The following is a 14,046-nucleotide window of genomic DNA, read 5'->3' as shown; positions in this document are numbered from 1 at the left end:
TCGTCCTTATCAATAGCTTTTGATATGTGTGTCCTTATCAACCTTCTGTTCCTATTGATACCAGGGACCCCACCTTTGCTCTGCCATCTGCGTTTACCTTCAGTGAATTAGGACAATACCCAAGAACGTTTGGTGAGACTTTAAACTGTGGAATTTATCATGGTGGAATTTGCCCAGCTTCAGCAATTGCATTTTTCCTTACAGACATTATTGATTTTCTCTGGGATCGGAGAGCTGAAGAAAACCTGCAAAGTACCTATACGAAATGCTATAATACAGTGCAATACAGTACAATACAATAATAATACAGTGCAGTTCAGGCATAATACATTTTACAAATTTAGAATTTACACAAGTGTAGGAGATACAGTAAGCAATATATAAGGTCTTACATCCTAGATTGTAAAAGCTGATAAGTGCAGACAAGATGTTAAGTCAAAGTTAAGAGCTAAGGGAGAGGGAGCATAGGGGAAATCAAATAAACAATACAAGTGCTAGTAGTGCAAGGCAAGAGTATGACAAAACGTTGTATAAGTTCTTAGTGTAGTAGTAGGTTGTAGTAACTGTAGGATACTAGGTCGGTATTATTATTATTATTATTATTATTATTATTATTATTATTATTATTATTATTATTATTATTATTATTATTATTATTATTAGAAGTTTTTCAGACAGAAGCAAAATAATATCTGTGCAGTTTCTTGGAAACGTAGGTATTTGTTGAACATGGCCATTATCAGCGATCAGCACGCAGTTTCTGGGCAAGCGCTTAGTGCAGTGGTTGCCAAACCGGTCCTGGGGGACCCCCTACCCTGCTGGTTTTTGTTCCAACCGAGCTCTCAATTACTTCATTAAACCTTAATTGAAGTAACAATCTGCTTACATTTTACTTTTTAAAATGTGTAAGAAAATAGTTGTTTCTTAAATACGTTTTTTAATATAATTCTATGCTTAACGTAAAACCCTTACTGTTTAAAATAATAATAAGACTCTGATTTAGGACATTATTAGTTCAATTAAGGGTTAAATTAAGTAATTGAGAGCTCGGTTGGAACAAAAACCAGCAGTTAGGGGGTCCCGCAGGACCGGTTTGGGAACCACTGGCCTTTGTGCTTCAGTGAAGTAATTGGCAATACATTATTGATTGTGAAAGCGTCCATCCAGGTGACATGTCGACTGCAACCAGCCATTAATTGCGATCCCATAGCCTATATTTTAACTTGTAATACGAATCAATATGCCAATTTAAATGGCATTTGGACCTATACTACGGTACTACCGTAATCCTAAACACCGAGCTCGCCTGAGTTGTAATGCTGTGGGAGAATTACATGTAACATTGCACTGTAACCACCAATACCGTCATCCCTTGACCCAAGGCTGAAGTGTTTTCCCCTGAAGGCCAAGTTTTCGCCAAACTCTCTGCACAGATCTGTGACTTCGTAATAACACCATGAGCACCATGCCCTAACATTGCCAATCTCTCCATGTCACTAAACACACGTCTAAAGTACGGTCTTACAGGATCTGCTATTTGAGTCAGTTTGTACATTTTGAGGCACAACGCACCCCTCCTTTGTGCGTTAGTTGGAGCTACATAGTGGGAATACATTACATGTCGAAAATGTCGTTGTTGTTTTTTAAACCTGCCCATCCCTGCAGAATCGTGATACATGATATAAGTATGGGATATTTTTTCCCATAAGAGAAACTGAAATGAGAACCGAAACGGTTGTTCCGCTGGTTCCCTGGCTTTTTATACTAAATAGAAAAATGACTACACAAGATTTAAAAGTGAGTAGTTTTTCGAGATTTACGATTATACTGTAATTTACTTTAGTATAAATACATGTTAATTTGGATTCATATGTTGTTTTTTTCTGACTTTATGTGAACGAAAAGACACAAATTCGCCCTTTTCCTCGTTGGAAATAGTTACAGTTCAAAATATCACTGTCCTGGTCACAAAAGCAAAGTTTGTGGGGAATAATAGCAATTTTCTATACTTTTGAGGTATAAGCAATTAGAAAATAACACTTACTACCCAGGAACAAAAAAAAAAAAAAAAAGTTACACGGTATTACATGTACTTAAACGTGCAGAGTAACGCCGCTCTGACATGGGGCTGCCGTCACTACACTGACGTAACAGCTGACGTGACAGCCTGAGTAACGAAGGGAGGAGAGAGAGAGAGAGAGAGAGAGAGAGAGAGAGAGAGAGAGAGAGAGAGAGAGGGAGGGAGGGGGAGTGTCTGTGTTTGTGTTTCTAGTCCAGTCTGTCACTCTCCAGTATCGGCCACCATGGCGCTCAACAGGAATCACTCGCAGTCCGGCGGCGTCCTCATCAACAACGGAGAGAGGTAACCAACCCGCCGGCTGACGTGTGTGTAACAGTGTGTAACACTATGTGTGTGTGTGTGTAACAGTGTGTAACACTATGTGTGTGTGTGTGTAACAGTGTGTAACACTATGTGTGTGTGTGTGTGTGTGTGTGTGTACACGGCGCAGCAGCCCGTCCTCCGCTGTGTTTGTGTTCCTCACGGCAGCATCTGTACTGTAGCCAGTGTCACATGACCGTAATAACACCGTATTGACAAAGACAAGAGCTGTGCTGTTTACACGGCTCAGTTCAGCTCATGGCGCTGATCTGTGTGTTTACTGTTTAAAACGAACCCAATCAGACGGGGATTTGCCGTCGCTGACGCCGGACGGAAGTGCGCTGTTTCCCGACACTGTTTTGTAAGCAGGCGGGCTGCGCGGTTGTGTAACCGGCGAGCAGGACGGCCCCGCGGGGCTCAGCCTGCACTTTTCTTAGGCCCAGTCTGTGAACTTTTCCACCGATATCCTGTCCGCAGACAACCCTTTTTAAAAAGACCAATGCCGTCTCCGTGGTTCGGTGGCTGGGAGCCCTGTGTTGAGCGGACGGGTGTCTTTGCTTTGCGTTTGACATGGATTGTGGACTTTAATTTCCCGAGGGAATCCACACTGAAATGCTTCGCTAATGGAAACAATGCGTAGTGTTTACTATCCCGCCCCGTCCGTTTTTCTGGCCGGCGTCTGTTTCTAATTGGGCGCTGTTTGAGTCCTGTTTCCTGTCAATCTTGCCCGTCTTGGGGTCTGATTGGTTGAGCTTTATTTGCCCTGTTTTTATTGGTTAGGTCAGCCGCCCGTCTTCGGTGGGTTGTCAGTAAGGCTCGATCCCGGATGTAAACACAGCACTACAGCGGAGAGAGTCGCGGGGTTTGAGCCGGGCCGTTCATGGATCAGCTGATTCAGTCTCATCAGCCGGATTCAGTTCATTAATAAGAATAATTTCTTGGCAGACATAATCCGATCATTTTAAATCAGGCTCTCCTATGTTAATTTCCTCAGCTGGATTTTACGATTGATTTGAGAAACGGAAAAAGCCAGACTTCTGTCAAGTTATCCTTAAAGTTATCTGGCTAACTCAGCTAGCAGCTACGAGGAACGGGGTCCTGGCCTATTATTATTATTATTATTAATATTAATATTATTATTAATATTATTAATATTTTTTTAGTATTGTTGCTGTTGGACAATGAAGTACTTTTTAAGCCAAAATGTTGTTCTCCATTATTATTATCAATCTTTTTACATATGGGTGCATGCCGGAGAGAATATACGGAGTGAGTGAGAGAGACAAGGCAAACATGATCTTCCAGAGAAAATCCAGACCTCGGGGAAAAATGTACCGCTTACCCTGGGGAAGACCCTGCTAGAGCACTGCTGCGGATATACACATCTGGGTCTCGCAATCAACGCATCAAAGACAGACTGGCTATAACAAAACTAAAAGAAAAAGCACACAAGGCATTTTACGCCATAAAAAGTCAATTTTCCAACATCAAAGCCCCAATCAGAATTTGGTTAAAAACTATTTAATAGCATAATTCAGCCCATTCTACTGTATGATAATGAGGTCAGAAAACCAACCTTGAATACAAACGCAAGCAACTGGGACAAATGCCCAACAGACGCTCCACATGGAGTTTTGTAAAAACATTCTGCAAGGCTCTGCCTCCTCCAGAGCCGCTCCTTCTCATCCCTGGCCCCTAAATGGTGGAACGACCTGCCCACCGAAGTCAAAACAGCAGAGTCCTTGACCTCATTCCGGCGCTTACTCAAGACGCATCTTTTCAGAGAGTACATTATAATATTATTCCTTTTAACCCCCATTAGATAGCACTTCACAGAGCTTTATTATGCTTCTTGTGTTTTTGATTGTTCTCCTCCTTGCTCCCTTTCCCGTAGCCCTTGACTGTGACCCTACATCTTGACAGCACTTAGCTTTCACCGTCCAGGATGTAGGACCTCACTTACTGTACTTGCCTGTGAATTTGTAATGATTGATGCCTTTTACTTAACTGTATTTTTGCACTTTGTTTTGCACTCATGTTGTAAGTCGCCCTGGATACAGGCATCTGCCAAGAAATTATAATAAAGTGCACAGAAACACCCCAAATAATGCATGCACAGCCAAGCTGGGAGTTTTCCCATTAATTATCCCAATCCAGAAGAGAGAGATACAAACACAAAAATATGCATGCCTAAACAAATAAAAAAACTAACCCCAGAATTTTACCTCCTGTCAGACCACAATAAAGTCCCCATCCAACTGGGAGAGGAGCAGCGCACTGCCAAGCTAGCAGCACAATATGTGTCTGCCAGTGCGTGACACCCTGCCTGCCATAGACTGAGGGACAGTGTGTGACACCCTGTCTGCCTGCAGCACACTGTCATCGTCTAAGGGAAGAGGAGTGAAGGCATTGTTGATTTAGAAGAGAAAAATATATATTTGTTCCGCAATATTATAAGTATTATTATTAAGATCTGTATTTTTTTCTGTATTATTTTTTCCCTTAAAGCTTTGGCAACAGCAGAGCATCATGCCAATAGAGATTATTTGAATTTGAATTTTGAATTGGAGAGAGGGAGTGTGTGATTGTCAGAGGACAAGACATTTCTACACAGACAAACAACCTGAACAAATATGTGTCGCTGTACCCCCTCCTCTCTCTCTCTCTCTCTCACAGTGTGTTGAAGGAGTGTAAGGATGTGGAGCTCTCCTTCAGTGACGTCACCTGTAAGACGGACGCTCTGCGTGGGAGCCGGAAAGGAACTGTGTACCTCACCCCATACAGGGTCGGTCTGCCTGTCTGTGTGTCTGTCTCACCCCGTACAGGGTGTGTCTGTCTGTCTTCCTCTCTTCTTGTACTAATAATACATTGTGTCCTCTCTCTCTCTCTCTCTCTCTCTCAGATGGTGTTTGTCAGTAAGGGGTCAGGGGAGGGGCTGCGCTCCTTTGTCTTCCCATTCTACCTAGTGAAGAACTGCAGCATAGAGCAGCCGGTCTTCAATGCCAACTACATCCGCGGCACCGTGCGCGCTGAGCCAGGAGGTCAGTGAGTGTGTGTGTGACTGACACTGACATACTGACACTCACACACGCACACATTGACTGATTGATGCACTGATTTCGTAATTCTGTAATTCTTGTGTCGTCCTGCAGGGGGCTGGGAGGGCCAGGCAAGCTTCAAGATGTCCTTCGCCAGTGGGGGGGCTATAGAGTTTGGACAACTCATGTTTAAAGTGGCAACAAATGGTGAGGAGTTTGTGTGTCTCTGTCAAATGAGGGTGACAGTTGTGGGCCTCTATATATTTTTATATAGGCAACACTGTCACCCTGAGGCAGCGCAACACTGATTATAATATTCACACGTATAGTAGCCTATTGTTATAGTCAAATAACTGCATACAGTGTGTTTAAATAGACCGTTGGATGCAGTCACTATTCAGACTGTTGTCATAGATTGTGAAAATGAATTGCTGTGCTGGTCAGATCTGCGCTGATTGATGACATTCTGCACAACGTAATGCACCCAAGTACACTGTAAAATGTGTTAGGACTACTGTATAGTTACTTTATTACCATCATAATAGTAGTGCCCAGTCAGTCACTGTTAATGGACTGTAGTGTATAACTCTCTCTCTCTCTCTAGCTTCCAGAGCCCCCCCAGCCCAGAATGGGGGTCCTGTCTTCGGCTATTGTCCTCCTGGTGGGGCGGTGAGTGGGTATGCCCCACCCCCTGGCCCCACAAATGGTTTTTACCCTGCTCCCCCTGCGGCTCAGGGCAATGGTTTCTACCCAGCTCCCCCCCCGGCTCAGGGCAATGGTTTCTACCCAGCTCCCCCACCGGCTCAGGGCAATGGTTTCTACCCAGCTCCTCCCCTGGCTCAGGGCAACATGGGCTATCCCTACCCTGCCACTGCAGCAGGTAAGAGCTGGAGCTGTCATTGTTGTTGTTATGATTATTGTTGTTATTGCTAATATTTTTGTTAGTTATTAATTATTGTTATTAATATTGTTATTTGTTGTTCATTTTATTCATGTTTTTGTTATTAATTCTAGTTATTGTTGTTGGAAGCACTAGTAGTGTTTTCACTTGGATAACTGCTGCAGAATTGGTCGATTTCTTTGCCAACTCTCTGATTGGTTGCCCCAGCAGGGTGCTCCTCTCTGAATGGTGTGCTGTGTTTTGCAGGTGGCTATCCCTCAGCTCCACCTATGGCCCCGGTTTACATGCCCCCCCCGCCGCCCTACCCTGGCCCCCCTACTACCCTCCCCACTGCCCCCCCTGGCTGGACCCCCCCTCAAGGTAAGAATCTGTGTGTGTGTGTGTGTGTGTGTGTGTGTGTGTGTGTCTCTCTCTCTCTCTCTCTCTCTCTGTCTCCGTGTGTCTCATTCTCTCTCTCTCCCTCTCTCTTTCTCTTCTCAGGTAATAACCCTAAAGCAACGGAGGCTGCAGCCAGTGCGTTCTACAACCCCAACAACCCTCACAGTGTCTATATGCCCATGGTGAGTCGGTCTGTCTCTCTTGGTCAGTCTCTTCTATGCATGTCAGTGTCTCTAGATTCACTGCATTAACCCCCCCTCCCCTCTCTTTTTTTTTTTTCAGGACCAGCCCCCTCCCTATGCCCCATACGCCCCCAACCCAGAGAAGAAGAACAATTAGACCAGCTGATCGGCTCAATATTCAATTAATCAATTTACTCCCCCTATTGAGAGAGAGAGAGAGAGAGAGAGAGAGAGGCAGGCAGGCAGGCAGGCAGGCAGGCAGGCAGCGGGTGGCAATACATGATTTCACTAAGAAATCAACTTGCTGGAAAGTTGGATTATTTTTTATTTTTTTAAACCAGTTTGAATATTGTGTAATATAATTTATACTGAGTCTGACCTAATACAGAGTGTGTACTGTTTATATACACCAGGTGTACAGTGTACAGAGTCTGCATAAACCAGGAGTACAGTGTATACAGTCTATATAGACAGGAGTACAGTGTGTACAGTCTATATAGACCAGGTGTGCAGTGTATACAGTCTATATAGACCAGGTGTGCAGTGTATACAGTCTATATAGACCAGGTGTGCAGTGTATACAATCTATTTAGACCAGGTGTGCAGTGTGTACAGTCTATATAGACCAGGTGTGCAGTGTGTACAGTATAGCACAAGTTTCTAATGCAATTCCAGCTTATCCCAGAGGTGTTCTATATGTCTCTCATTGCAGGCCTGTGGATTGTGGGAGGGAGGTGTGAGTGAGTGAGTGTGTGTGAAAGAGTTGAGTGTGTGAGTTAAAATATCCTACCAGCACCAGAAACCCCATAAGAGAGACTTTAGGAATGTCTGTATGTTTCATTAATATAGTTCAATTTGTTGTTGTCTGGGTTTTATGGGTATTTGTTGTCATTTGTGTTTAGTTTTTATTTTATTTTGCTGAGGAAAGAAAATCTAGAAGTTGTCTGTCCTTTGAGTTCCTGATCTCACCATTCCCAGTTCAGCCATGCAGCACTCTTAACTGTTATGTAAACTTAGCTTTCTCTTTTGTCAAGAACAATAATAATTAACATTTGTAATTAAGTATTGTAATTATGGTTCATAATAAAGTTTATGATTATGTACTTTATTGTAAATCATGTTGTTGTTGGTGAATGGTGAGAGAGGGGGCTGGAGAGGTAGAGAAAGGGAGGCAGAGGGAGGTATTAGAGTGAGAGGAGGGGAAGATGGCATGAATAGAAAGAGTGGGACAGACAGGTAGGAAGAGATGGACAGAGATGGGGGAGAAAAGAGGAAAGAGGGACAGAAACAATGGGAGAGAAAGGAACAGAGTGAAGGAGGGGAGAGAAGGACAAACAGGAGAGAGGGGGACAGAGATGGGGGACCGACAGACAGACAGACAGAGGGAGGGAGAGAAGAAGGACAGAGACGGGGGTAAGAGGAGACAGGGGAACAGAGATGGACACTCCACTGAGCACAGCAGACATGTGGGTGGTGCAGATTGCTTGATAGCACACTTTAATTGAGAAGCGCTCACAGTACAGTGGGTAAGGGACACTGGACTAGACAGGACGGCTGCAGAGTCCCTGACTGGACTGTACATAATAATAATCATAATAAGACATATAATTGATAGCTCATTTCTTCATAGCTGTCACAGACACAGACTCCACACTGGAAAAATAGACTTTGTAGCTGCAGAAAAAATTGCAATAATATAAATTACAGTACATCTATATCTATCTACCTATCTATCCATCCATTTGCTCTAAGAATTTGATCCGTCAGTTGCAGTGATTGTCAGCTGTCAGTTGATTTGATTGTCTTGATTCTAATCATTTCTTAATGAATTCAAATCTCTCCCAGCCTAGTCCAGTCCAGTTTTTTCGAGTATAGTCCAATGCAATCCAGTCCCATCCAGTCCTCTATTGTCAAATCCAATCCAGTCCAATACAGTCCACTGTAAACCAATATAGCCCAGTTGAATACAGTCCAGTCCAGCATATTAATGCCAAAACATTCTGATCCAGTCCAATACAAATCCTGTAAAGTCTAATCCACTCTCCAGTCCAGTCCCGTCCAGTCCAGTCCAGTTCAGTTCAATCCATTCCAGCCCAGTTCAGAGAGACAGAGAACCCCCCAGTGCCTAGGGCTCCTCCTGCAGCAGCCAGACCTCGTTGCGCCGGCCGTATGGCTTCATGGGGGGATCGTACCCGCAGCACAGACACAGCCCCCGCTGGTAGGGGGCACTGTCCCCCAGCGCAGAGCACAGCCGGGCCGCCTGTGTGCGGAAGTCCAGCTCCTTTGCATAGCCCCCAAACTGCCTGAGAGAGGAGAGGTGAGAGGGTGAGAGAGAGACACAAAGTGTGTCAGTTAGTCAGCGGTCGGTCAGTCAGTAGTGCCTGTAAGGCAGTGGTCAGTCTCTTACAGGGCATAGACGGTCATGCCCGGCCTGTCCTCGATGCGGAGGCTGCTATCTGTGGGAACGGGCGGGTTGTCCTGGTAGCAGCTGGGGATGCGCAGCCCAATGACGAAGCGCCGCGCCAGGGAGCCGTCGTCACGGGGAAAGGTCGTTATGGAAACCGGCGCTGTCATCCCCATGCCAACACCTATCAAGAGGGAGGGGGGAAAGGTGCACATTTCTATACGGTGTTCTATTACAGTAATTATCATAAAGTACAGGGCATTGAACTCTCTCTCTCATTTTCCCCCTCTCACCTCTGTCATTTGTTCCCCCGACGTATCTCAGCAGACGCCCCACCCCCTCCCCCGCTGCCTCATCGAAGATCCGCCCCTCTGTCTCCACGGCAACAAATCGCCCCCCCTCATATCGACGAACCTCGTAACTGACCCCCCCCTTGGAGAGAGTGAGACAGAGACAGGCGTTAATACACTAATACTGACTGACTGGACACTACAGCACATTAACACTGACTGACTGGACACTACAGCACATTAACACTGACTGACTGGACACTACAGTCCATTAACACTGACTGACTGACTGGACACTACAGCACATTAACACTGACTGACTGGACACTACAGCACATTAACACTGACTGACTGACTGGACACTACAGCACATTAACACTGACTGACTGACTGGACACTACAGTCCATTAACACTGACTGACTTGCTGGACACTACAGCACATTAACACTGACTGACTTGCTGGACACTACAGCACATTAACACTGACTCAGAGAGACACAGGGTGAGACCGAGGGAGAGGGAGAGGGAGAGGGAGGGCGGGTGGTGTGTGTCATGGCTCAGTGTGACATCATTATTCCATCTTGCCTCAGTGGCTTCTCAGCAGCCCGCCTGTCTCCCGTCGCTGCTGGCAACGACATCGCAGCCCTCCCCCCATCACACTATGTCAACTATCAGCTCTATTTCTCTCTCTGCTCCACTCTCTCTTTCTCTCCTTCTCTGTCTATCTCTGTCTCTCTCCACCTCTCTCTCTCTCTCTGGCTCTCTACCTCCCCCCTCCATCTCTTTCTCTTTCTCTCTCTCAACTTTCTTCAGAACGCCTCCTACCTCTTTCTTCTTGCCTCCTCGCTCCTGCCAGCCTAATTAAGCTTAATTAGTACCCTGTCTTAACAAACTCCAGATCCTTCATGTCTTGTTTGACATTGACCATTGAAATTACCATTAACCAGTCTATATAAATACCACCTGTGTCTACAATACAGAACAGCACAGTACAGAGGGAGGAGCAGTTGGGGGAGAGAGAGAGAGAGAGAGCAAGCAAGTACAGACAGGAGGGTAATTAAACAATTAACCCTTTAATGAGCAGGCAGTTCAGCAATGGTAGACTATAAAAATATTATATATATATATATACACTCACCTAAAGGATTATTAGGAACACCATACTAATACTGTGTTTGACCCCCTTTCGCCTTCAGAACTGCCTTAATTCTACGTGGCATTGATTCAACAAGGTGCTGAAAGCATTCTTTAGAAATGTTGGCCCATATTGATAGGATAGCATCTTGCAGTTGATGGAGATTTGTGGGATGCACATACAGGGCACGAAGCTCCCGTTCCACCACATCCCAAAGATGCTCTATTGGGTTGAGATCTGGTGACTGTGGGGGCCAGTTTAGTACAGTGAACTCATTGTCATGTTCAAGAAACCAATTTGAAATGATTCGACCTTTGTGACATGGTGCATTATCCTGCTGGAAGTAGCCATCAGAGGATGGGTACATGGTGGTCATAAAGGGATGGACATGGTCAGAAACAATGCTCAGGTAGGCCGTGGCATTTAAACGATGCCCAATTGGCACTAAGGGGCCTAAAGTGTGCCAAGAAAACATCCCCCACACCATTACACCACCACCACCAGCCTGCACAGTGGTAACAAGGCATGATGGATCCATGTTCTCATTCTGTTTACGCCAAATTCTGACTCTACCATCTGAATGTCTCAACAGAAATCGAGACTCATCAGACCAGGCAACATTTTTCCAGTCTTCAACTGTCCAGTTTTGGTGAGCTTGTGCAAATTGTAGCCTCTTTTTCCTATTTGTAGTGGAGATGAGTGGTACCCGGTGGGGTCTTCTGCTGTTGTAGCCCAACCGTCTCAAGGTTGTACGTCTTGTGGCTTCACAAATGCTTTGCTGCATACCTCGGTTGTAACGAGTGGTTATTTCAGTCAAAGTTGCTCTTCTATCAGCTTGAATCAGTCGGCCCATTCTCCTCTGACCTCTAGCATCAACAAGGCATTTTCGCCCACAGGACCGCCGCATACTGGATGTTTTTCCCTTTTCACACCATTCTTTGTAAACCCTAGAAATGGTTGTGCGTGAAAATCCCAGTAACTGAGCAGATTGTGAAATACTCAGACCGGCCCGTCTGGCACCAACAACCATGCCACGCTCAAAATTGCTTAAATCACCTTTCTTTCCCATTCAGACATTCAGTTTGGAGTTCAGGAGATTGTCTTGACCAGGACCACACCCCTAAATGCATTGAAGCAACTGCCATGTGATTGGATGGTTAGATAATTGCATTAATGAGAAATTGAACAGGTGTTCCCAATAATCCTTTAGGTGTGTGTATATATATATATATATATATATATATATATATATATATATATATATATATATAGAATACTATAAAATGTATCTTCTTGTCCAATACAGACTGAGTCCAAGCTGGTTTGAACACATTGGAATTGTATAGTTGTGTATTAATTATTATTATTACTATAAGTAGTATTATTATTATCATTATCATCATCATCATTATGACTAACAGTAACGGTAGCAGTACGGCAATTTGTAATGTGTTGTATGTGCCCCTGTCCCCTACAACACGCCCCAGTCCCCTACTACACACCCCTGTCCCCTACAACACACCCCTGTCCCCTACTACACACCCCAGTCCCATACTACACACCCGTGTCCCTTACGCACTCTTTAATGCCTGAATAACTGATTCACTATCAGCTGTATCCAACAAACACTCCTGTTGCTGTGCTAAACTACGTGCTGCAATATCAGTCTGAGATACACATATTTAAACAGTGCTGCCTTACACTGCAGCACGGACACTGCGCTGCCTGTGTTACACAACCGCTGGCCTGTCACACACTGTCACTGACACATGACTGCTCTTAACCTGTGCTGCCTCTGCTTCAGCTAGCACACTGCCACTGATACTGACCTGCACACTACTGTAAAAATGCCACACGTTCAATGATATATGATGCAATAAGTACTTTCACATGCAGACAAAGTGACGTTAAATACTACTTTACAGAATGCCTGTAAATCCTCGTTGCTGATTGGCTGTCAGGGGTATGTTGTAATATTGACTGTATAGTGTATAACAGCACGGTGTATGACACTACTGTACTGTGTGTTTATACACAAGGGCGACTGGTTAACAGTTCACCTTTCACCCCAGTATGTGTATAAATTAATTGCGCTCGCCGACTTTGGGTGAAATGCGATTCTTTCTGCACTCCCGTGATTGAACTCCTCCCACAGGGCCGCAGCCATCCTCCCTGTCTACCAGCGCCTCCCCGCTGTGCACATGCGCAGTAGCAGCCAGCCGTCGGCCTGGGCCGGTTGTATTGGTTTAGAAAGGTGTGGATGGAGCCGGATGATGAGGCGCCGGCCTACGTGCGCATGTGTCACGATAATCGAGGCGCAACTGTCTCGGTCTTGCAGGTGTGTTACTCTGCCAAACAACAGAGCACTTTCAAGCTGTTTCTGTATTGCCGTTGTAACCAGGTCCCTAAAGTCGGAGTATGCTTGTTTATCTATATTTCCACTTTCCACTACACTGTTTGTCAGTTTAATTTCCTCCTCAGGCTGCGGCTCTAAAGTTGCTTAATTGTCCCCACGTTCGTCAATTTTGTTTACCGACCACTATCTGTTTGTGGGACCCTTATCAGATACAGCGTAAAGTATGTGTATTATTTTATCTGTATAACTTCTAATGTGTTTTCAATCCGGTCTTTTCTATGCAGGCTATGTTTGTACACGTTTTGTAATATTAGATCATCAGTCTCCTCCTCCTCCAGTATTACCTGTTTGAGTAAATCAGTTAATAAATGCATACAATCCTCTCGATTACTGTCCGGTCTCTTTTCTTTCTTTCTTTCTTTCTTTCTTTTCTAGCCACTTTTAAATATTACATCAATCTTTTCTATTTCTACGGATTGTTTGCAAAATTGTGCATCTAAACAGAGGTCAGCTCCTGGACCCCAGCCTGACAGAAGCCACCCCTCAGCTACACCTGCGCTATAGACACACACCAGCCGCCGCGGTGCAGTATGGCGGTGAGAAGTCGCTATAAACCGGGTTCAGTATAAGGTGGCGATACATCGATAAGCCCGGGTGCAGTTGGCTATATGCTGGCGATACGTCGATAAGCCGGGTGTAGTATTTGGCTGCGATAAGCCGATAAACCTCCCCCGCGCAGCAGACCTGGCACTGCGCCTCTTTTTGGGTGGCATTTTAATTTTGCTCCTGTGAGACTTGTTTAGGTGCCTCTGATGTAAAACAGCTTCAGTTGCGGGCTGTTTCCCGTGTGCGATCAGTACAGTGTAGTAGTCCTGTATGTACAGAGCTGTCACCGCGTTTGACACACGCACGTCTACTCGCATACTGTCACGCACCCCTTCAATACAAGCAGCGCCACTGCCCCCGCTGCCCCGCACTGCC

At 45.0% G+C, this 14,046-nt stretch overlaps 2 protein-coding genes across 2 annotated transcripts in view; one reads left to right on the top strand and one right to left on the bottom strand.

Moving 5' to 3' along the window:
• The first annotated feature begins 2,215 nt into the window (after window positions 1-2,215).
• On the top strand, window positions 2,216-7,982 carry wbp2nl (WBP2 N-terminal like). Its single transcript, XM_066707371.1, has 8 exons — window positions 2,216-2,362; window positions 5,057-5,165; window positions 5,283-5,421; window positions 5,533-5,625; window positions 6,023-6,298; window positions 6,566-6,679; window positions 6,800-6,879; window positions 6,980-7,982. The coding sequence occupies exons 1-8, from the start codon at window positions 2,304-2,306 to the stop codon at window positions 7,034-7,036; spliced, it is 927 nt and encodes a 308-aa protein (XP_066563468.1). The 5' UTR covers window positions 2,216-2,303; the 3' UTR covers window positions 7,037-7,982.
• Window positions 7,983-8,348: 366 nt separating this feature from the next.
• LOC136751621 (heme-binding protein 1) overlaps window positions 8,349-14,046 on the bottom strand; it is a 7,422-nt gene continuing 1,724 nt past the window's right edge. The window contains exons 2-4 of the mRNA XM_066707372.1: window positions 9,577-9,715; window positions 9,287-9,467; window positions 8,349-9,182 (exon numbers count right to left, since the gene is read on the bottom strand). Coding sequence (XP_066563469.1) covers window positions 9,005-9,182; window positions 9,287-9,467; window positions 9,577-9,715 — 498 coding nt within the window. The 3' untranslated portion in view covers window positions 8,349-9,004. The remainder of the gene's footprint in view (window positions 9,183-9,286; window positions 9,468-9,576; window positions 9,716-14,046) is intronic.

The sequence above is a fragment of the Amia ocellicauda genome, chromosome 6 (genome assembly GCF_036373705.1).
Source record: "Amia ocellicauda isolate fAmiCal2 chromosome 6, fAmiCal2.hap1, whole genome shotgun sequence".
NCBI lineage: Eukaryota > Metazoa > Chordata > Actinopteri > Amiiformes > Amiidae > Amia > Amia ocellicauda.
The sequence above is the reverse complement of the archived record's forward strand: the minus strand, read 5'-3'. Positions and strand labels throughout refer to the sequence as shown.

Coding starts and splice junctions, on each gene's coding strand:
- wbp2nl (XM_066707371.1), top strand. CDS start 2,304: ATGGCGCTCAACAGGAATCACTCGCAGTCCGGCGGCGTCCTCATCAAC. Junction 5,626..6,022: donor GTTTAAAGTGGCAACAAATG/GTGAGGAGTTTG, acceptor CTCTCTCTCTAG/CTTCCAGAGCCCCCCCAGCC. Junction 6,880..6,979: donor ACAGTGTCTATATGCCCATG/GTGAGTCGGTCT, acceptor TTTTTTTTTCAG/GACCAGCCCCCTCCCTATGC.